The 24290-nt window shown below is 44.3% G+C and overlaps 1 protein-coding gene across 1 annotated transcript in view; it reads left to right on the plus strand.

Annotated features, from left to right (window-relative positions):
- Window positions 1–24290, plus strand: part of DOCK4 (dedicator of cytokinesis 4) — a 503583-nt gene that overhangs the window by 352716 nt on the left and 126577 nt on the right. Inside the window, exons 17-23 of the mRNA XM_045288941.1 lie at window positions 3763–3919; window positions 9119–9216; window positions 9329–9412; window positions 9584–9684; window positions 12815–12896; window positions 13941–14111; window positions 17237–17429. Of these exons, the coding sequence (XP_045144876.1) occupies window positions 3763–3919; window positions 9119–9216; window positions 9329–9412; window positions 9584–9684; window positions 12815–12896; window positions 13941–14111; window positions 17237–17429 (886 nt within the window). The remainder of the gene's footprint in view (window positions 1–3762; window positions 3920–9118; window positions 9217–9328; window positions 9413–9583; window positions 9685–12814; window positions 12897–13940; window positions 14112–17236; window positions 17430–24290) is intronic.

A 24290-nucleotide genomic window follows, 5' to 3' on the forward strand; every position in this document is an offset into this window, starting at 1 on the left:
TAAGCCTTCTTTCAGTTTCATTAACCATAAATATAAGAGGCTTTTTTTTTCTTTTTGAAATGTCAACTTTTCTTCATCTTTCTTAGCCATCACCACTAATTACCATATATACTCGTGTATAAACTGAGTTTTTCAGCACAATTTTTAAATGCAGTTTTTGTGGTAAAATTAGATGCTGCGACTGATATTTGGGCTGGCTTATACTCGAGTTATATGATATTAGCCAATGTATTTAAAAATTTTTATTTAAAAACTCAAAGCCTAGTTAAAACAACAGCCATGGAAAGCAGTGTTCCATGAAAGTTGTAAACACAAACTTTGGTTCAAATTTGAACTCTAGCACTAATACTGCAACATTGGATAAACCAAACAGACTCTCTAGGTCCCAGGATCCTGCCTTTGAAGATCAGAAAATAGATGTAACGAGCTTAGCAGTGTCTCACATAGAGTATAAGCAGCCGTTGCATGGATTACATTACAAACCTCCCCTGCTTGTATGATATGTTAAGGTTGCATGTTAAAAACCTCAAAGCTATGCGATCAGAGCTTCTGTGGAATTTCTTAAGGTCATTTAAAGTACTCAGAAGTAAATATAAAGCTCGCATAATAATCCCATACCTAACATAGCTGCTTTGACTCTTAATGGACAAAATATATGTTTTGCGCACTGGTCATTATAGCGAAGAGTTTAGAGAGACTAAATTGGTGGAGAGAATTCATTCTTCCTTCTCTCTCTTTTTTCTGCCTCTCACATCACTCTCACGTACATCCCCCCACCCCGCAACCCCCAATATCTTGGGAGAATTCTTGAACTAACGGTATTCAGAGCAATGTTTATATGAATTATTGTATTGTGTACTTCAGTATAGTGGATAGAGTTTATGTGTAAGGTACTGGAGGTCTTGGCTGCCCAGGCTATGGAAGAAGTCAATGGAACCAGGGTTGGTGGAACTAATCCGGCCACAAAGACTAGCCCAGGAAAAGCAGCCAAGTGTTGTACCCACTGCCCCCTAAGGAGCCAACACAGCCATCACATCTCCAGTCATGGATGAGCTTAGTCCCGTGACCACCAGTGGAGCCAGGTGACCCATCAAGCAAAAGTCCCCAGAGGCTGTTTAGAGGGCTTCAGAACCCGAGCCACACAATTAGTTGAGTGTACAGTGGTCTGAGATATACACCGATGAGAACAAAATTTCTATAACAGATGGAGCATCTGAGAGCAACTTTTGTCGCCTAGGGAAGAGGTATGGAAATATCTGGGCAACGTACCTGGGATGGGTTTGGGATGGGACTAGTCACAATAGAAATTGGTGGTGGAGGGAACAGAGCCTGTGCTAGGGATAGGGGTCAGAGCACACACCGCACCACATAGATCAGAAGCAGGAAGCACAATATGAATATGGGATTTAAAATTTCGTACTCTGACTTCCTACGTTCTAGGCCTTCCTGATAGGAACATGGCTGGCAGAGGAGAGGAGGAGAGCAACAGTCCACAGTTTCAGAATACTGCTTTCCCTGAGCGGCGTTTCGCAAGGAAGCATTGAGGCTGTGCTCTTTGTGACTCGTCTCTGTGCCCCTGTGTGTGTTTCATGCACTCTGCTGTCTGTATGAAATATCACGCAGTAATGGAAGGGAGCATTTGGAGTTGTATCATTAGAAGAGAATTAGGGAGGCTGTTTATAATGTTCACTGGGCAGGTGTGCTGATGAGAACATCGTGTAATATTCTGATTCCAACTCTAAGCTTGTTACATTTATTATTGAAATTTAGAAAATATTTTGTAAATCACACTAGTCTAAATAGTCTAGAATCCCAAAGGAATTCTGTGTTTAACCTCCTTCCTGTTTTGGGGATACTAGCCTTGAAAAACAGGAATTATTTCAAAGGTATAACTTTCATAGGAAATGTAATGTTTACATAAAAATCATGTAAGCTGTGCCAGTTTTTAGATCTGTTATATTTAAATATATATATAACATAACATCTTTCAAAATATAATATATAACATAAAAAATGGAACATTTAAAAACCATGATGAAAGCAATATATAGATAAACCAAAATGAAAAATACTGGATGTTTATCACCAGCCCTTTACTGTTCATCAGTGGTTCTCAACCTTCCTAAGGCGCAACTCTTTAATACTGTTCCTCATGTTGTGGTGACCCCCAACCATAAAATTACTTTCGTTGCTACTTCATCACTGTCATTTTGCTACTGTTATGAATTGGGTGACCCCTGTGAAAGGGTTGTTTAACATCCAAAGGGGTTGCGACCCACAGGCTGAGAACCACAGATAGTTTTTTCTGGTTTTTTTTTTTTTTTTAACTTAAATGGTATCATAATAAACAAGGGTTTTTTTAATCAGCTTTTCTTCCATTACTGACCTTTCAATCAGTAAATTTTTAACTCATATAAACCTTAGTATATATGTACACATTTTTCAAAATAACCTTCTTACCAGGTTTGTCAAAACCAGTGTTTCCCAAAGTGGGGAATAGTGCCGCCTGGACATGGGGGAGAGAGGGGTGTCTACTAGGACAGGGGCTAAGTGTGGCCACAGAAGCAGATGCCTATACTTTAGCTAGGATTACAGGTTATAGGACAAACATTTTTTCATTGCCAGGGGGTTTCTGAGGAATTTTTTTTTTCCTGAAAAGTGGTGGTAGGCTAAATAAGTTTGGGACCCCTGGTCCATATCAACATCCAATCTAGGGCTATATGTTCTATCCAGCTGGCTATCTCTTAAATGTTGCTTAATTTAAAACCAAACAAACAAACAAAAAAAGCCACCCATGTTGAAGCAGCAAGGCCAAGGCATCCTGCAAAAGAGGATGTCTGAGGTTGTTTCTGGAGTGTTGTGTAACATGTGGCTCTGTCCCCTGTATTGCCTGCAAACTGGAAGTTGACTGAAGTTTTGACAGGTTCAAGCTCAACATCTTTGACTAGACTGCTTTAGAGATGATGTGTTTTGTTAGCCTTGCCCTGCATTAGCATGATGACAACCTAATCCCTCCCTGTCTAATTAGATTTGTCCTCTTGCCACTAGGAAGTAATCAGTAATCATTCAAAAAAAAGGAAAAGACTAATTCCTCATGAACAATTCCCTGGATGATTTTAGCACTAATGACAGTCCTTGACCTCAGAAATAATTATATTTGGGGTACGAAACTGTACTTTTTGGCCCACATTTACTTTTCTTTGCTGGAATACAGAGATTTCCTCATCTACTAGGATTATTAGATTCTCCTGAAATACAGATTCCTGTTAATTGCAAGTTTTCAAAATAAGGAACTGTTTAGTAGCTGCCTTAAGTGGGAGACTGGGCGAAATTTTAAGCTTGTTATTTTCAGTTTTGTTTTGAGTGCTGTGGTCATTGCAAGCAAAGGATTTCTTGAGCATTTCCGGTGTATCAGCCCCTGTATTGAAGGGCTTTATAGCGTTTCTTTCTCAAGACACAGAGTGAGCTTTTAGAGGTGAAAACTAGAAGCCCAAAGTGATTAAATGAACCCGATGCATCACTCCTATGGGGACTGACAGAGCTGGCACGCAAATCCGGATCGGTCTGACTCCAAAACCATGCTTTATCCCATGCCTTCCATACTTTGAAAACAAAACAGAACAGTCTGCTTAAAAACCAAATCCTATTTGTGATGCTCTTTGGAATGTTTTCAAGTTCATAAACTCTCACAATGGAACTGATGCTTAATAATCCGTATCCATTCGTACCCCCCTCCGTTTTGTGTTTTGATGTTTTTCACAGTGTGAAGAAAACACAAACCTTCAAGACCCGACCCACTACCTCAAGCTTCCCTTCTCGAAGGGCCTTCTCCTGGGGCACAATAATCCAGCCATGAAGGCCACAAAGGAGTCTTTTTGGATAACATCTTTTCTCTGTTCCACAAAACTCACACAGAACGGTAAAGTATAGCATGGTTGATTTGAAAATCTGTGCACAGGAAGGACTCGTGTGAGTGTTGGTAACCACCTTCATTAAGCACTGGGTTTATGCGCAAGATCTTCCCACCAGGAAAAAATGATTGCTTCTTGTGTTGTCATTTCCAGTAGAACAGGAACAGTCATCTTCGGCGTCCCTTGGATGCGGGTCACTTAAAGACTTCCACAGTCGCAGTATTGGAACTCAAGCATACAGCTCCTCAAATAAACTATCAAAACCCAGCTGTCGGTGGGGGTGGTGGTGGTGATAAAGAATACCCCTACCTCAGTCTCTCATTTTATAGCTCCATGAACAGTGCTAATTGCAGGCTTTAGAATAAAGGCTGGGGGGAGGGAGGGTGTTGTTGTTTAATTAGATGGATATTGCTTTTTCTGTTCTAGCATTGCTTTTTATGTCAGTGATTGTTTAGCAAGTTATGATTAATAAAGCAAGCTCTTCTCCCTGAACATTATTATGAAGACGGCATCTGTAATGAAGAAAGTAAATTACATATTTTCGAGTTCTCTGTGGTTGCCAAGGGTGCAGGGGGCACTGCTGGCTAGCAGCCTGGTTGCCAGATTCCTCAGTCAGATGCCTTAGTTGAAAGAGAGTCACTTCGTAAGAAGTTCCACTGTCTGATAAATATGCTTCTCTTCAGAGAAGCACCCAAATGCATCACCATGAGGTTGATCACATACTGTTGATTCTGTATGCAGTGTTATAATATTTGCTTAGCATTTAGGGAGTGAAAAAACAACAAACTCAACTTATTCCTGTCATGTTTTTATGACTTTTTACATCTCCTCTTTCAAAAGTACTTTTGAGACATCAACTGCATAATTTACTTTTTGTGAATTTGATTGAAAGTGGCTATTACCAAGTTGTCAAGATTTGTCATTAGATCAGAATTTATCCGTAATCAGTAATTAATAACTTTACTTAAACAAAACCTCCATGCACAGTTGTGATGGATTTTAAAGCCTTTGCCAAGCTTGTCTTCTTTAAGGGGACAGTCTTCCCCCAAGAAGGTTCTGAAGTAAATAAAGTCTACCTGGTACTGGCTTGGAGTTTTTAACCATCCTGTGCAGATTAGTTATGGTGTGCTACTGAGCATAATTCTTGGGTCGCATTGAATTCTTGGAGTCCCTGGATGGTGCAAATGGTTAATGTGCTCAATTGCTAACCAGAAGGCCCAGAGATCAAGTCTATCCAGAGGCCGGACAATTTACCAACAAAAAAGCACCATTGAAAAGCCTATGGGACACAATTCTCCTGGGGATTTAACAACACAGGATAGAGTGAACAAGATCCTGATGATTCAAAGTTGGTACTTTGTCAAGACAGGTAAATATGGCCAATTAAAGAATCCATCACACTAAGAACCTCCCTGTATAGGAGGTGGGATCATAATTCAGTGCAGTGCCAGTGTCCTGGCTGTTAGAGACTGCTAAGTGCTAAATTTTCATTTTTATTTTATCAGCTTTGTTGATGTATGACAGCTCAAAATACACCAGGAAATGAATCGCAGGTTTCAAAAGATGAGAAGGGAGAAGGAAGTTGGTTGAGCTTTCTGAAATTTACATGCCAGACACACCATCTCTGTGTCGAAGTCACCCAGTTCCAAATTGGAATTAAATTGCTATATATTAATTTTGCGCTACTTGGAAAATGCACAAATCCCATTTCCCTTATAATTGGGCATTTAGCAAATGATGTGAGGTCTAGGAAGAGTTTCCTAGGCAGAGCTGCATTCCGGGATCCCTGCAGTGTGTGTGCATGCTTCCTCCTCCTCTCCCCCCACCCCCACCCCATTGTTCGTGGGTAGTGTTGCAAAGCCAGAGTGCTGTGCCAGGGTCGACCAGTGTGCCTGGGCAGGCAAAGAAAGCTGCTGGAAAATGCGATCATGTCACCACCCATTTTATAGCTCTCAGTAGGCTAGGCACAAAAGCAGACACCTAATAAATGCCTAAGTCGCCATATGGTGCACTGTTTGTGGTCGACTACGACCCTAAAGGTGGGTGGTTCCAGACCCACCCAGCAGTACTGTGCAAGAACCACCAGGTGATCTGCCTTCATGAATCGTAAGCCAGGGAAACCCAGCGGAGCTCCGTTCTACTCTGTAACCGAGTTCCCATGAGTTGGAATCAGCTCTGCCACGACTCTTTCGTAAATGCAGGTTGAATGAAAGATAGAAAATTACTGTTTTCAGGGGTAGGCCCCCACTCCTAACTTGCCACTCATGTGACTGCAACAGAGACCTAGAAAGTAGCTATTTCACTGGACCGGTGAGTTCTTTGCGAGCCTCATTCACTGTGACATGAGGGCATCCTGTTCTGACTCTCCAGAGTGCTCCCTTTTGAGGTGTCTGCTTCTGGCAGCAAAGACAGACAGCTTCATCCTGATCGCATTGTCCAGATGCTGGATATGTCTTCCAGTTCTGCTCAGGCCACTCCGGATCCCCCTGCTGCTGCCTCTGGGGATGTCATTTTGCCCAGAAGAACCAGCTTCTTCCTCCCCGGAGTCTCATTTCCCCACATGCTCTCTGGGAAGAGAAGCGCAGAGCAGGGAGGAGTGCCTGCCTGCAGAGGGAGTGGAAGCAGGCACCAGGGAATTAGGCACTGGAAGGTGCTCACCTGCAGAACCATGCAGGAAGTAGGAGGTAGGGAATAGAAAGTGGGGCAGCAGGAACTGAGGAGGCAGTGAGGGGCGGGAGGAAGCCCACAGAGCAGAGAATCCTGGAGGTACACCTCTGCCACCATGGGTCTTTCTCAGTGGAAGATTCGAAATACAACCAATCATTCCTCAGAAAGCTTCCCATCAAATCCCCAGCATGTCTGAGTGAGAGATGAATAGCGATCGTTTGTTCTGTTGATTTTCTTCTTTAGGTGGTTGTTATAAACGCCTTGCAAATCTCTTCTTCACTTTTTAAAAATTTCCTTTAGTTTTCCAAGTCCAAAGTGCCATCCTCCTGCCCTTATCCCTGTGTGTTGAGCATCTGCAGTGCTCGTTAGGATGAAATTCGTCACCATGAAGGTCTTGGTGACTGTGGTGCACATTGTTTCTATTTCCTTCTTGCAATTCTTATGCTTTTCCTCGTTTCTGGCCACGACACCCTATTTCCCTGCTCATCATAACCACGTCCTTCATTTCTTTTCTCCCCTGCCCTGCACCCTTGTTCCTTCTTTCTCAGCAAGTCCTATTTGGGGTTTTCCTGAAGCAAGGACTTTCACGTGAATGTTTTATGTTCAGTTCTGGAAACTCTCGTGGTGACCCTCTGGGCCACTCGACCCCACACTGTCCCTTGAGGAAGTGGGAGCAAATTGCATAGCTGAGCTCAGAGCTTGCTCAGAATCCATGATGGAAGATGAGTGTGTGGAGTCCGGGACCTGGTACTTTTAAGGCTAAGGTTTCACTAGATAATTCTGCCAGTTCACTGGGCTTGCCATTATTGTGCAGAGACCTTATACCCCTGTGGAGCTTTGGTCAAATGATCAAGAAGACGTGCACTGGTGGGCAGAATGGGGTGGTATGGGTACTGTGTGCTGCGGGTCCCATGAATTATGCTGAGCTCTGGTCCCAAGTGACTCCCATTCTCCTGAGACTATGCAGACATTCTTCAACAAATATTTACTGACTGCTTGTTATAGGCTTAGTGATATACTGAGCTTTGCGTTGATCTGCGAACCACAACTTCAGCAGTTCGAAATCCCCAAGGCTGTCTCGGAGAAAGGTGAAGCTTTCTGCTCCCATACAGCCTCCGAAATCCACAAGAGCAGTTCTGCTCCATCTGTGGGTCACTGTGAGTCAGAACCAGCGGGGTGGCAGTGGCTTGTTGTTTTATTTTGCTGTAGGCCTGCCATCTTCCTGGTTCTGGGGATGCCCTAACTAAGGCTAGTTGGGAGCACAGTCAGACACTGTAAGTCCTCGTGCGCTGTGGGAGTACATCGAGATGATTCCATACCCAGAAACCCCATGCGTCCAAATAGAACTGTCCCTTGGGTTTTCCTGTCTGCGACTGAAATGGTCTTTGCTGAAGTAGATCACCAGTCTTCCACAAAGGTTTTTAACTGGGGACCTTTCATCTGACAGTGGAGTGCTTAACTGTTGCACCACCAGGGATTCTAAACTCAGTCTAGAGATTTCAGGGAAATCTTCCTAGGGTAGCAACATCTAACCTGATCTGAAGAACTGAAAATCCAGTCATCAAAACTGGTTAACCCCGAATTCATTTCAACCTCTAGTGTGTGTGTGTGTGTGTCAGAGTGCAACTGCCCCATGAAGCTTTCAGTGGTGGACTGTTCAGAAGTAAATAAGCCTTTCCTCCAAGTTGACCCCGAATTCATTTCAACCTCGTGTGTGTGTGTGTGTGTGTGTGTGTGTGTGTGTGTGTGCAACTGCCCCATGAAGCTTTCAGTGGTGGACTGTTCAGAAGTAAATAGGCCTTTCCTCCAAGGTTGTTGTGGGTGAGTTTGTACCTCCAGTCTTTTGAGTAGCAGCTGAGCAGGTTAACAGTGTGCACCACCATGTACTTTGGACATGTCACCAGGAGAGACTCGTCCTTGGAAAGAGACACATTGCCTGGTTAAGTAGAGGGGCAGCATCAAAGGCAAAGGAGTGGAATTGGCACTGTGCCTACGACAGCAGGCTCAAACTTAACAACAATGGTGAGGATGATGCCAGACCGGGCAGTGTTTCTTTCTATTGTTCATGAGGTCAGTCGGAGTTGGAACCAACTGAATGGCACGCGGCAACGACAATCACAGGAGCTCAGGGGGATGAGAAGGAGTTAGGAAATCAATAATGCAAGGAGAAAGGAAATATGTATCACACGCTGTCATCTCTGCCCTTTGAGAGGCCTGTTCCTATTCTGTAGGGAGGGAGGGAGAAGGCAGGGTAGGCATTATGTTTGGGAATCCCACTTTTCCCAGTCAAATACTTCATGCAAGGGACTGTTTTCTTCTTTTTAAAAGAAATCATTTTATTGGGGGCTCGTACAACTCTTATCACAATCCACCCATCCATCCATCCATCCATCCATCCATCCATTGTGCCAAGCACATTTGTACATTTGTTGCCATCATCATTCGCAAAGCATTTGCCTTCTACTTCAGCCCTTGGCATCAGCTCCTTCCAGGGACTGGTTTCTATGACAGAAACTTGTATTCTTTTTCTCTTTGGAAAGGTGACATGCTCGATCTTCTGAAATGGAGAACCCACCCAGATAAGATCACCGGCTGTCTCTCTAAATTAAAAGAAATCGATGGCTCAGAGATTGTTAAGGTATGTTGCCACCCCATTGCTCCTTTCCTGGGTATTCCAAGGAGAAAGAACGGCTGCAGGAGGGACAGAGCCTATACTGTTTATTCATCCTCCTTCTACTTTATTGTAACAGTTCCTACAAGATACACTGGACACCTTATTTGGAATTTTAGATGAAAACTCCCAAAAATATGGATCTAAAGTGTTTGATTCTTTGGTGAGTGTAAATTTGCTTTAATGGCATATGAACAATTGGGTCTGCCCATCATGCCTTTGCTAAGGATGTTTCAGAAATATGCACTTAATAGCATCACAGTTCATTTAAGAATAACAAAAGGCCATTTTGATTTGCATTCAGTTTTGAAAACACAATTTTCCCTTTGTTTAGGTTCACATAATAAATTTGCTACAGGATAGCAAATTTCATCATTTCAAACCTGTAATGGACACGTACATTGAGAGTCATTTTGCTGGGGCGCTTGCATACAGGTGAGGCCTTTCATCTTATAATTGCTTTGGAAGCAGGCCCTTTAGAGCATTTCTAAGCAGAGCCAGTTACATAAGAAAAATTTCAGAGGCGTGTAGGAAGAAATGAAGCACGACAACTCAAGTGTCTCTCGAGACAGGATCTTCCCCCAACCACTCTTGTTTTTTAATGGCTAGAACTTATTTTGATTAAGAGAAGAAGAGAGGGAGAGAAAGAGAACATCCCAAATTCTATTCCTGAGACCAGAATGATAGTGTTTTCTTCTAGTCTGTTTCCCTTGAGAGCCTTTAGTCTGAAATGCCTGGTGATTCCACTTGGGCTTTCAAGAGCCCCACTTAGTCCTCCTCCTCCTTGATGGTGATTGATGCTGTTATGGAAGAAACCCAGAGAGGAACCAGCCTGGCTTCCAGACGATTTTAAATTCGTTTATGCAGCAGCATGTCTCCTGGGCCCTACTGCATGGGAGGCGCTAAGAAGAGGAAGACCTGATCCCCGTGGGCAAGCAGTCCAGTCATGGAAATCTCCCCTTTGAGTCTTGCTGTGGTTAGTTGCTGTGGAGTAGATGCCATCTCGCGCCGGTGCCCTCCTGGATGCAGAGCAGAACTGTTCCCTCGGGTTCTCAAGGAATCCCAAGGAAGCAGATTGCCAGGCCTGTCTTCTGAGGTACCCCCGAGTGGGCTTGAACTGCCAACCTTTCAGTTAGCAGCTACAATGTCATGGTCTTTTGTTTTCACTCCAGAGCAGATTATAGGCTTGGGAAGCTAAGCATGAATGAGTAAACAGTGATGTGCTCCTTTTTGCCTCCACTAGGGTTCACGGATAATCGCCAGAAGGCAGTGCCTTCTTTCTGTCCGATGCAGTTTCTTCCCTGTCTCCTGGCCCTGCTTGAATACAGCCCACACACAGACCCCGCTAATTCCACCTCCCTCTGCTAGCACTGTCATGGCTGTTCTGCCCACGATTTTACCTTTTTGCCTTTAGCACCTGTGAGCATGCACATGTACAGTAATAGATCCCCAGAGGTGAGGTAAGAAGACAGAGCTAGCTTTTTGAGCTCCTTCCCCCATAGACGTGATGCATCCAGGATGGTAGTTCGTCAAATAAAGCATCTGACTTTGCTTACTTGGGTATTGCTGATCCCTCATGTTAAAGAGTTACACCTTCACCACTGATGTGAACGGAGCGACTTGTGCCAGCATTGGACCCACCGTCAACATGGTTTGATACCAAAGGTGAACTGCAGCAACAGGAATCCCTTGGAAAGGTCGGCAAAGCTTTGCCACTCAGGCCAACAATTTGGGCCCTGGTCCGAGTGCGTCCTGGCCGTGTAGCAGAGTGGGTATGCATTGGGCTGCTGATTACAAGATCAGCCGTCTGAAACAACCTGCCAGTCCATGGGAGAAAGACAAGGTTTTCTACTCCTGTAAAGAGTTACAGGCTTGGAAACTCACAAGGCCAGTTAGTTGTAAGCATCCTATAGGCTTGCTATGAGTCAGCCTTCAACTTGGTGGTGGTGTGTTCTGTTTGGGTTTTGTATTGGGATTGCAGGAGAGATGTGCCGGTTGTCTGCTGTAAGGTGGGTGGCCTTGGAAGCCCCGTGGGGCAGTTCTCCTGAGACCCTTAGCTTCACTCTGTCGAGTCGGAATCGACGTGATGGCAGCGGGTTCCGGTTTATGAGGGCATCAGGCGCTCTGGCAGTTCGGGGGCTGAAGGGCTTGGCTGCTACTGGAAAAGTCAGCAGTTGAAACTCAGCAGCATTGCTGCGAGAGAAAAGAGCTGGCAATCCATGCTTGTCAAGATTCCAGCCTAGGAAACCCGATGGGGCACTTCTCCTCTGTCACGCAGAGTCCCCGTGAGTTGGAATCGGCTTAACCAACTCCTAACAGATGAGAAGGTGACTGTGTCTGGTGGGGATGGCCATCAGAAACTGAAGAACGAGTGTAGGTGCTACACTTCTTGTTAACCAGTAATTCCTAGTTCTTCAGGTTAATCAGCCCAAAGAAGTTAAATTAAGTCCTGGGGAAATCTTCTCCGGCTGTGGGCAGCCAGAAAATCACTGATATCTTAGCTTGACCATAACACGCCCAGCAGCAGGCTGGATTCTGCCCGGACTGTGAGGGAAGAGTACCGCTCAGAAATTCCTGTGTGATCTTTAGGTTGCCTAGAAACCAAAGACTGGCCAAGAGTCAAGGTAGACAGACTGTCATCTGGAGAGTTGGGTTCTGTTTCATTTTTAATTCAGATTTTCTTTCTTAATGAGACTAATTACATAGTTGGGTTTTCTGGAAAAGGCCCTACTAAGGTAGACTTGACCATGAGCATCGTTCTCCTCACTGATCAGAGAATGCCCTTGAGTATAAAGCCATGGATGGGTGTGTGCATTGGAATGGGGACATGTGCCATCAGGGTTTTGCCTCCAGCTGAGTGGTGTTTAGTCGATCCAGCTGTTTACAAAGTCTTTGAGGAAGGGAGCTCCACTTAGCCATTGTCCAACATTAGCTGGGGCAGGCATGCTTCCAGATAATTCCTTGACCAGACTCTTTTTCTCTGATGTTTGTGTCCACGGTTTGGAGGCTTTGCCAGAAACAGCAGGACCCACGGTGGAGGGAAATCTCAATGGGAGGAAGTCTTGTTTCCTCTTCCAGGTTCGAAAGGGAGTGGTGGTGGGGTCAGGCTGACTTAGTAAAATCACGAAGAGTAACAGTTTGTGTGACAGGCGTGAACCTTGAGAACTAATAAAGCCTTTATCTGCCGCGTTTTTATTTCCTGATTTATTTTGGAAGTAAGCTATTTGCCTGATGCTTTATTTTTTGAGGAAAATATACACAGCATTCATCCATTTAGCAGTTTCCATATGTCCAATTCCATGACACCGGCAACCCTCATGCTGCCCGATCTGTATCCCTATCTTCTTCCTACTTAGTCTACCACCATTAACAAAAACTTGCCTGGACACTTTTTGTCTAATTTCTTTTTATATCGAGTGCAGTGTCTTTTAAAACGTGAGAACGGATGGAAAAAAAACAGAAGTCATTTCAGGACAATGAGTGTTTTATTTGGGGGGCATGAAATTGAGAATTAGACTGATTTTTCATTCAGCACATTGCCTCTCCCCCACCCCCTGTACTTTAGAGACCTCATCAAAGTGCTCAAGTGGTACGTGGACAGGATCACCGAAGCTGAGCGGCAAGAGCATATCCAGGAGGTGCTGAAGGTAATCGCATCCTGTTGATAACATAACATGATCAAACAAAGCTTTTGCACAGTGATGCTTAAAACTAATTGCTTTCCTCCACACAGACAGTAATTGGGGATGATGCATTACTGACACTCAGAATCAAAGATCTTAATAAGTTTATGCCTGCTCGGAGCTTCTCGGAGAGAATTGGGAAGGGATTTTCCCAGGCATGTCCACTTAGGTTAGAAGTCCCCGGCTCTGGCTTCGGTCGCCTTGATAGAGACCATGAGAAAATCATTTACCTTAAATTGGAAGAGAATTGTGTGGTGACTTAGTAGTGATTGAAATGTGGAAACCAGAGGTCTTACCAGGTCTCCCGATTGAAAGCTGCCCTACCTCTGAGCCCTACTTGGCTCGGTGGTAAATGGAGATGTTCAAAAGGAATAAAATGTCTTATATTCACAAGGAATATCATTTCCTTCTTAAACTGCCCAGTTCTGATTTCTATTGTCGGGTAACATTCCATTTAACAGCCTTAGAATTACATAATATATCACCTGAGAAACGAACCGCCAATGACCCTTGTCTATATAGGGTTTCCAAGATTCCAAGGCATCTTTTATGGGATGGAGCAAGCAGCCTCCTCTTCTTCTCACATGGAAGAGCTGGAGAGTTTGGATGGCCACCCTGTAGTTAGCTAGCCCAGTGCCTAACAGGGATCCTTAGAATATATGTTTTATGAAGCAAGTATTTGCTTGATGATACAGCTATCATTTGTTTCTCATGGAAGGTAAAATGCTGGGGTGGGAAGTGCCTCCCAGTGAAGCAGGATCATTTTGACAGCCAGATAGACACTCATCATTTTGTTGACTGAATTAAAAGGCACCTAGTGGCTGTACTTTTTCTCCCATTGGGCAGAAACATTACTCTTATGAACATCAACTAAGCTCAAGACCCTCACAGGGCCTCCGTGTTGAGATCAATCATTTAAAAGCCTGACGCTGAGCCCTGATTCGTTAAAGAGATACACGTGTGTTCTGGTCCCCTTTGACGCTGACTTTTTCAATATTTTGTTTTAAGGCTCAGGAGTACATTTTTAAGTACATCGTTCAGTCCCGAAGGCTCTTTTCCCTGGCCACTGGTGGACAAAACGAGGAGGAATTCCGCTGCTGCATCCAGGAGCTCCTGATGTCAATCCGCTTCTTTCTCTCCCAGGAGAGCAAAGGGTCGGGAGCACTATCTCAATCACAGGTGATTGCTTTTCACTCTCTATTGAATAGAAGGAAAAGTTGGGTGCCAATGACTTTTCCGTAGTAGCAGCAGCAGCATCGAATGTTTGCTGTGTGAGAGGCCCATATTACCCACACCCCAATCCCCCAGTTATATTTCTAGCCTAGCTAATGTTGAGCCGGTGGTAAAATTGCACCTGTTCTGAGTCCCAGCAGGGCATAAGTGAGTTGCCTGTGTTCAAACTGCGCTCTGCCTGAATGGAAAGGTCACTGGTTCTGCCCGAGCCTTGTTTCTGCTTGCCAATATGCATACTTATGATTGGACAAGCTGTCACCATCGGCCGGCCCTGGGAAGGAATTTCACTAGAGCCAGGCAATTGCATGTATTGTTCCCCACACTGAATGTTAATCTGTCAACTTCAGACTCATTAGATGGGACTCAGCTCAATTTTGTGTGGTTTTGTTTTCTTTTACTCGATCCTGATTGTCTGGGAGGCAGATTGTATATGACCAGTACTGCTAACATCTATTTTGTTCTAAGGATGGGATCTGTCCACTTTGAAAAGGGCATGGCCTTGACCGTATTCCAAGAAATGAACCTGAATATCTCTGTTATCTTTTCCTTATGCTTTTGAGTCTACTGACTTGGTTGAACAAAACCTGTCCGGAAGAAAAACAGTCCCCTGGAGATGTGATCGTTCAGGAACTAGACATTAAATGGGAGACGAGAAGGCAGCAGCAGATATTGGAAAGTTTGATTACAATTTGGTGCCATGTGACGTTTGGAAGGAGTAATGCTGGTTACAAAAGACAAGAAACGCACCCCCCCCCCCCAATAAAGTTGCGGTACAATTCTGTGTGTTTACGGACTGTTCTGCAGCTCCTCTCTGCTGTGCAAATGTAGACTGAGCTTCCATTCTGTGCAAGGCTGTCCTTCAGAACCTTGCCGATTTGGTTTTGGACTCTACAGGCTATAAGCCTTGTCCTTTAAGAACTGGCCAGAAACTTCAATGTCAAGTGGTCCACTGACCACACTGGGCTTACAGCATTGGGTATTTGAGAAGGATATTCCAATGGATTAACCAGAATCCTCAAACATGGACTACTACTGTGAATTTTTTTAGGCTTTGAGGCTTCATTGTGAGCTTTTCCAATTTAACTTCTACCTATCATAGGGACAAAGCTCCTCTTCTGATTCATATCAAAAGATATATATATATATTTTACTTTTGGGCCCTTAAGTCATAGTTTAAGTCATAGTTTCTCACTGAACTCCACAAACACCTGCGTCTCTGAAAGGTTTGCTATGGCTTGAATTGTGTCCCCCGAAGTGAAGTGAAGCCCTAACATGCCGATGTGACCTTGTTTGGAAATAGGGTCGTTGAACATGTTATCAATTAAGTAAACATGAGGTCATACTGGAATAGGGTGGATTCTAATTCAGTCTTTTCCGATTTGCTTTGGCTACCAGGAAGGTCAAGTGGGAGTTTCGCTTTTGTTTTGACTTGCAATTAAAAATGCCTGAGCTGAGATCCCTCGGTGCAGCTGCCCTCCCTGTCAGGTTCTGGTGCCTTTATCCTTTATCAGTAGCCCTATTATGAATGTATCTCACACTGCAGGCACATTCAGAAATTTCTTTATAAGATATAAAATAAGAATTAATGGATAAATTAAGGCATTCCTGGGGGAAATCAACTTCAGGAACTTTTCAGCATATTGGATCAAAATGCTGGGCCCATTTTACTTTATTTTCTTAACTTCATCCGTATGACTCAGCTCTGTGCAGAGTGAAATAAAGGTTCTATAAATAGTCTTTCATGGGATATACCAAGTTTCCCATTTCAATCACGTTGAAGTGGAGCTGCAGTTTTAAGACCTTCAGCATTTTGATGGCTCTGACATAAAAAACATGGGTCTTGGCTTTTCTCTATCTTTTTGCTGCTGCTGTATAAATAAATACTAAAATCTACGAACTTGAATGTGATTCCATGTTTGCATCATCGGGACATGGAGACTCGACCTACTTTCCACTCGTGTCAGATCTCATTGGCAATCCAGCCGCACTGACATCCGGCATACTGGAAACGTTTGCTTCCTCCCTCTCTAGGTTGAGCAGAGACCTGGTTTCCCTCCCTTCCACGGCTGTCTGTCTGTGCAACATTAACAGGCTCAGTTTATTGTTTTAGTGCATCATCCTAGCCATCACCACGCCTTTTCCGAGCATGTCCCTTGAAGATTGACGTCAGCATAATTGGTTTTCTGAAATCTATTATCAAAAGTTCACTTAGCCTAAGAATATTGGTCCTTGTCTATATCCGTATGCACAGTTCTGACTTAACAACGGGTTTTTGAATCAGCCCACAGAGTCAGTCTAGTGATAGTTTCATTTTATCCATGATAAAGCTAAGTCCTAGGGAAGTAAAATGGCTTGTCTCTGCTCAAAGAGTTGGGAGGAAGCAAAGCTGCTTGCAGTCAATTCCAAGTGAGTGAATTCCAGCTCAGAGTGTGTCCGAGGGGACTGCACTGCGTAGGATTGTTAAGGCTGTGACTCTGGAAACCAGCCCCAGGCCTGACAGGCTGCTGGGTGGGCTCAAACTACCGACCTGTTGGCTTGTAGTGGAACACTTAACCCTTTGTGCCCCCCTCAGCACTACATATTGCAGAGGTCTTCTAGTGCTCTGGCCTATGTTGTTTTTGTGTTTTTTTACCTTAACCCCTGAGCTGGATGCTTTAGGGCAGTCATGTGTTTCCTTTCTTAAAGGTAAATGAGATTGAAGCGAGCATTTTAGAAAGCGTCTTCCACCTGGACTAAAGTCAGAGTGACCGGAAGCCATGTGTTCAGTTAAACGTTCTTTCCATCCGATCAAGCTGCATTTCGCTGATTCTGTAAAATGTTAACCAGTCATGATTTTCAGGAATTTTCCAGTTTTATTATGTTGCATGTTTGCATATCTTAAGAAACTGCCTTCGTTTACTGTACTGCTTGTTGTCATTGTTTTATTTTGCCCTTTTAGCTTTCGGGAACAGAAAGATTTTACATTTACCTCTCTACCATTCAAAGATGCAGTGCTTAAACTCACTGACGTTTTACAGCTCACTTCTGGTGACCAGTTTGGGAATTGATGCAAACTTCTTCTTATTTCCAAGGCCGTGTTTCTCAGCTCCTTCCCAGCTGTGTACTCCGAGCTGCTGAAGCTCTTTGATGTCCGGGAGGTGGCCAACTTGGTGCAGGACACTCTGGGCAGTCTGCCGACCATCATGCACGTGGATGACTCCCTGCAGGCTGTCAAGCTGCAATGCATTGGCAAGACCGTGGAGAGCCAGCTGTATACCAACCCAGGTAGCCCCCAGGCTCTGCAGGTTGAAATTGGGTCTACAGGAAGTCAATAGGCTATAGTCAGGGCAGCGGAAGCCACATAAAACATCAGAAAACTTCTCCAAAAAGTCATTTATTTGGCTGGTTGACTGCATTTATGTATTCATCAGATTTTTTTTTTAAGTCCACAAACTGTTGTAACCATTAAAATCTGTAGTTGAAGAAAGAATTAACGTGCTAATGATTGAATTTCAGATGCTAATCACAAGTTGTGGTGTACAACATGGTTTTGCTTTCTCGTTATATATTTCATTTATTGACGGTCAACAAAACACAACCTTTATTTATGAATACTTGGCAGTACCAGGTAGGATCTTGAGTAAGTGACACGGGCCATACCTGACTTCCTCTGATGACCCATGGGGGAAGGAGGATCCCAGTCACTTGATTGCCATAAGGCAGAGGTCAGACACGCACCCCCCTCCCGCCCCCCCCATCCTTGTTTAAACCCTATTCTTCCACCAACCATTCCTCCCACGACACTTGACTTTTCTGCTGGGTTTGCTGCTCCATTGCAATAGCCCCACAGAACTCAGACAGTGCTTAACGATTAAGCGGTTTTATTAGGGAAGTGAACAGGTTACCAAAAGTCAAGATAAGTAAAGAATAAGGATATAGTCCACCCCAAGACCTTTCCTCAGCAATTAGCCAGATCTCTCTGGCCTTCCACCTCTCAGCCATGTGGTCCCTCGCCCTCTGTCTCCAGAAAGACAGCTCACTGCTCTGTCTCACAATTGTATAGTCTTGGTGCGACTCCTCTGTTCGCTCTCACCATCTCCTTGCCTCCACCTCTGGCCTCTACTTCTTTGCTCAATCCCCTGGTCTCTGTTGGAGCTTAGGGTACCTCTGTTCATGGCTTCCAGCACTTCAGACCAAGATCTTGAACGTGCTCCACTCATGGCTATTTTGTCCAGGGTCTTTTCTTCTTTACCGCCCTGCCGCATTTACTGAAAGTGAGGTCCTTCTCCAGGAACAGGGGCCATTGTTCAAAGTAAGTGAGCTAGTCTCCCCATCGAAGAAGCGTGATGGCTGTACTTCTTCCAAGACAGATCTGTTTGTTCTTTTGGCAGTCCATGCTGCTGTCAGTATGATTCACCAACATCATAGTTCAGATTATCACCTTTTCTTCATTCTTCCTTTTCAGTGTTCAACTTTCACGTGCATAGGAGGAAATTGAAAATACCATGCCTTGGGTCAGGTGTACCTCAGTCCTCAAAGTAACAGCCTTGTTTTTCAAATGTACAAATGTGATTGACACAATGGATGGATGGATAGTGTTAAGAGCTCTATGAGCCCCAATAAAATGATTTAAAATTTTTTTACAACAAAGAGAAAAAAAACCAAGCCATTCTTGTTTTTCGACATTTTAAAGAACTTTTGTACAGCAGATTTACCCAATGTAATACATCATTGGATCTCTCTCTTTTTTTATTTTATTACAGACTCATGGCTCTTATAACATTCCATATGTCAATTGTATCAAGCATATTTGTACATATGTTGCCATCACCATTTTATATCTTGACTGCTGCTTCCATGAGCATTGATTGTGGGGAAGGAAAAAAAGGCTACCCATTTTTCATACCTTAGATAAGTCTGACCGGCCTCCAGTTGGGTTAAACCTTAAATGCAAATGTAATTAAATTTTCACCTTAACTATGCCCTTCAATTTAACCTTGGTCATACCTTTAGTACTAAGGGGCATGGCAGTGTGATTCAGCCTTCTTGTCTGGTCTTGGAATGGCTCCTACTGCCTGTTCTGTTCAACAACAGCCTACTCCAGACATTTAATGAGGGAGCTAGGGTTCGCTGGTGGAGCTAGGGATGGTCACCTTCAGGCTTAGGCTTGTGACAGAGTGGAATGTCCTTTGGTTGTACATCAGCTGTGCTAAAGGAATATTGTAACATTGCCCAAGCAGAACTAAGGCCAATGGGGCTTATGCATGTGGGGCATAGCTGAGAATGGGTGCTTCTTACCAGAAGAACTGTATCCTGAACATTTCTGGTCCTGAATAAATCTGCTGACTTCCCTAATAAACTTCATAGGTGTGAGGATATCCTGTGGATTCTGTATGGCCATTGCAACGAATTATCAAGCCTAGCCTTGGGAAGGACAATTGGTTTCAGATTGGTAAAGAAGGTTGGAAGGTGAAGGCATGTCTGACCTCTGCCTTATAGGAATTGATCTTGGGCTGTTGTTGGTCTTAGTTCTCCTTCTTCTTCATGAAGTCAAAGGTTAGGCACTGTTTGAGCCATTATTACACTTTTTGTTAAAGCCAGATTGCGTTAGGGGACACTGGGAAGCTTTAGGCCTGGACAGAACAGGCAGCAGGAGCCATTCCAAGACCAGGCAGGAGGGCTGAATCACACTGCCATGCCTCTTAGTACTAAAGGAATGACCAAGGTTAAATTGAAGGGCATAGCTGAGGTATAAATTTAATTACATTAGATTTAAGATGCAACCCAACTGAAGGTCGGTCAGTCTTATTTAAGGTTTAAAAAAATGGGTAGCCTTTTTTTCCTTCCCCAAATTCTATTCCTGGCTACTTGCAGGCCAGAGATACTACCCACCCACTGCCATCAAGTGGATAGGGTTTCTGATACTGTAAATGTTGATGAGAACAGACAGCCTCATTTTTCTCCTATGGGGCAACTGGTATATGAACCACAGACCTTGCAGTTAGTTCACAGCCCAACACCTGACCCACAGTACCACCACAGCTCTTCCGGCCAGGGATAACAAGATCTAAATGATTTTCAAGAAGACCGCTTTGGCATGACAAATGAGTGGCCTATAAGGGTAGGGAGGAAGGAAGAAGTATGGCGAGTTGGAAAGGGAGTTTAGGACAGTGGTTGAGAAAGAGCAGGGACCAAGTCTTCTAGACACCATGCAAGCTGTGGTTTTTGCATTAGTTTTGCATTTGGCTCCCTTGCTTGGCACTTGTTGATTGAGTTAGCACAGATCCACTGTCATTGCCAAACTATTTTCTTGCTAAGAAAGTCTTATGAGTTCCTACTTTGGGTTATTATTGAGCATTTTATCAGCCCAAACTCAGCACTGGTAAGAGCGTTAAGCATAAAGATCAGAATATGCTGAGCATGGACTGTTGATGAGAGGCTTGCTAATACTTCCCCCCGCCCCCAAGAAAGTAAAAAAAAAGTATTTTAGGTTTTAAAGTGAGACTTATTTAAGAAAATAATCAAATAATGTCTTCTTGTCCCCTTCCAGGCTGCAATATATTAGAAAGGTGTGCTAGGTGTGCCTATTGATTTGACAACTCTAAGAATCAAATGTTGCTTTAAGTCAGCAGTTCTCAACCTGTGGGTTGTGACCCCTTTGGTGGTTGAACGACCCTTTCACAAGTAGTAGCAAAATGACAGTTATGAAGTAGCAATAAAAATAATTTTATGGTTGGGGTGGTCACCACGACATGAGAAACTTCATTAAAGGGCCGTGGCATTAGGAAGGTTAAGAACCACTGGGAACGTATCCTGCCCTGGTAGTAGCTAAGTGCTCAGTTGCTAACAGAGAGGTTGGAGGTCTGAATCCCACTCCTGCCCACCCTCGGACCCCTCTGCAGGAGGCAGACATGGGAGTAGCCGGCTACTCTGAGCAGTCGTCCTTGGTCCTGCTGGGTCAGGACGAATCAGAACCAACTCAAGGACACACAGCCATTGTCAGGAAGCTAGTAGGCCTATTTCTCTCACCTGCCTTTAAAGTGCAGTGTGGCATTGATGTTTATGTGCGTCGGCGTGGTCAGATTTCTTTCACACTGGAAATGCCATTTGTTTCTAACTCTTCTGCTAGCTTGTGATTGCAAAGTAGCACGGGGCCTTCTAATAAAGACAGTAGAGTTACCTGAACATGGCCTCTCATACGTAGAAGCACAGCGAGCAATAGTGCAGGAACATTTGTTCAAATGTTTAGACCTTAGGTTTCTTCACATAGCCTACACATTGATCGTCCAGTATAAAAATGTATTTTCCAAAATTGCATGTGCCCTCAAGAAAGCCTTTGGTCAGAAACATCCATTCTTTCCCCTTGGTCAATGATCCCCTGGGCTCCACGCTCCCTTCTCGCCTGTACCCATTATCCCTCTGGCTGCTCTCCCAGGGTTTTCCAACCTTAAATAGCTCCAAGGTGGAGGCCTTTTCCCTCCCTGCACTCCGAAAGCACTTGCAGGAAGTGAACAGCTTTCCCAGATGTCCGGCACGGTTCTTGGATTTTACTAAACAGTTGCTTTAATGCTTGCTGGTTTGTTTAAAGATATATATTAATTAGGTTAAGCCATGGTAAGGGGCTGCAACAATGAGCTCAAATAATTGTGCGGATGGCAAAGAACCAGACAGTGTATTCTTCCGTCAGCCCTAGAGTGGCTGAGTCGGAACTGACTTGCTGGCACCTAACAACATACCCAGTACAAGTTCTGAATGAGTTGCTTAGGAAGGACTGTCTTTTGGAAAAATGATTCCCTCATCTTTCCTTAGAAGAGACAGGGGCAAAAATAGGTTTAGGCAGTGCCTCACCCTGAATATAGAACTTAAGATAAAAAAATATCCCTCAGCAGAATTATAATTGTCCTTACCTTTTAACTGCTGTGTGAAAATAAATGTAAACTCACATATGTGGGCTACTCTATGCAATTTAAATGCAATTAATTCCATTTTTTATTTCAGGTAGCATTGTGTATTTAGTTGTTAATGTCTGGTTGCTGAAAATTTCCCAATTCATTTATCATTTCTATGATCATTTTTTACAGATTTCATACGATTTTTTTATATGGATCATGTCAAGTTTAGATGCAATTTAAACTTTGCTCTCTTGTCATTTCTCTGAACCTTTCAGTACTAATTGGCAGTAACAAGCACCTTCCTTGAAGCTCACTCCCAGGAAAGGTTGAAGCCCGCACCTTTTAATTTCTAACATGTCACTCGTCCACATTGGCAGAATTGGAGGAGACAGGGTGTGGGGACGGGGTGTTTGGCTTCCTTTCCAAGCCAGCAGAAGATGCTGCAGTATGTGCCGGAGCAGGGTGCAGGGGACGCTGTGTTCTGGGACTCAGAGCAAGCACCAGCAGGTGGAGTTGCTGTGAACGGGCTTGTCCTCCTGTCCCTCTCACTTCAGCTCTATTCACACCTGAGGCAGAAATACCAGGCTTTTCTTCTGAGCCAGTAGAACTCAGGAGAGGCCTCTGTGTTAGTCTGAGTACTTTAGAGAAATAAATCCACAGAAACTCATGTATAAGAGAGAGTTTTATATAAAGGTTAAGTGTGCATCACGAAAACATCCCAACTCAGTGCTGCGCAAGCCCCCAAGTCCAACATTAACCCACTAACCCATATGTCCAGCACCAATCCACAAAGTCCTCCTCCATCTCACAAAACAGACACAATGATGCCGACTGCAGGAGGAAAGCCGAGTCAGTGAATGTGTAAACATCTCAGCGCTAGCAGGGGTCTGTCTCCACACGGCTGCTCCAGCACCCAGGGCTGCATTGGGGTAGGTCCATGTGGCTTCTTCTCAGGAATGTCTTACAGGAAGTGAGCCTTGCAAGCTGAAACCGAGAACTGGATAAGGCAGCTGCACCCTGTTCTGACCATCAAAAAGCAAGAGACCTGAGAACTAGAAAGGCAAGGCTCACTGAGCCATTTATCCCTCCTGCCCTTCAATGAACCCCACATGTGTTTATCAGCTAGGTTGGCACAATAAACCTCAACTATCTCAGCCTCCTTCATTCAACAGCTGTTTCTGGTGGGTAGACCCCATTCCAGGTGGTATGTTAAGGACATTCCAGCAACCTAAACGATGCAGTTCCTGCCCTACTTGTAGACTCCTAGGAAAGCAGAATTCCAGTGAGTAGCTGCAATGAGGAATGTGGGTAGTTGTGATCAGGGAAGTGTTGAGGGACTTGTAACAAGGAGGCCTCATTGAGTCTGGGGTCATCCCATCCACTTAACCCCAGTTCATGATCTGCATGCTGCTACCACTTTCACATTTATATGAGAGGGCTTCAGAAAGTTTGTGGGGAAATACCATTGTGTCTTAATGCAGTTTTCCACTAGCTTGCTGAAGCCCCCTTGTGTTTCTAGGCTGGACAGAGCTCTTCTCTGAACTTCAACCCTGGTTGTCCAACTGCCCTCTCAGCAAGCGTCCTGAGGGCTCCTCAAACTCATGTCGGGAAGGAAAGGCTCAGCATTTCGGTGGCTACGCCTGCCCCCTCACAGCTCCCAGCACGGCAGCACCACCCACCCTTAGCGCTCAAAGTCATTTTTGACACCTCCTTCTCCCTGGCCTTTCGTCTCCTGTTCATCACCAAGACTTCTGATAGCATCTCTCACCTCTGGCCACTTCTCCCGACCCCACTGCGTCTGGGCTCCTCGGTAATTTCTGTGTCCATCTGACCAGACCAAGGTATCTCTCAGTAACCACACCAAGTGATGCTGCTCTCAGCTTGGAAGCCTTAATCTGCTTCCCAGTTTTGTTTTGGTTGGAGGCTAGAGTCCAGGATTGATCTTCCAGGCCCCAGGATCTGGCCCATTCACCTCCCTCATCACCTGTCCTTACTACTAGCCTTTGCCTGGACTCCAGTTTCTCCACCTCCTCCCTGAACCTATTGATCCCCACTTCTCAAGGACGGCCCCAGCTGCACCCCATTAATAACTCTTAGTACCCCGTGCTGCTTTTTTGGAGCACTAACACAAGGATTGGATGTTTAGTTGTTGAATGTTTTTCTTCTTGACCTTGACTTCACTTGAGGAAAACCTTGGCGAGCAGGACTTTATCTTTTTTTTTTTTAATCATTTTATTGGAGGCTCTTACAGCTC

This window comes from Echinops telfairi, unplaced genomic scaffold, assembly GCF_000313985.2.
Source record: "Echinops telfairi isolate 266 unplaced genomic scaffold, ASM31398v2 ScPeMD7_23;HRSCAF=83, whole genome shotgun sequence".
Taxonomy (NCBI): Eukaryota; Metazoa; Chordata; class Mammalia; order Afrosoricida; family Tenrecidae; genus Echinops; species Echinops telfairi.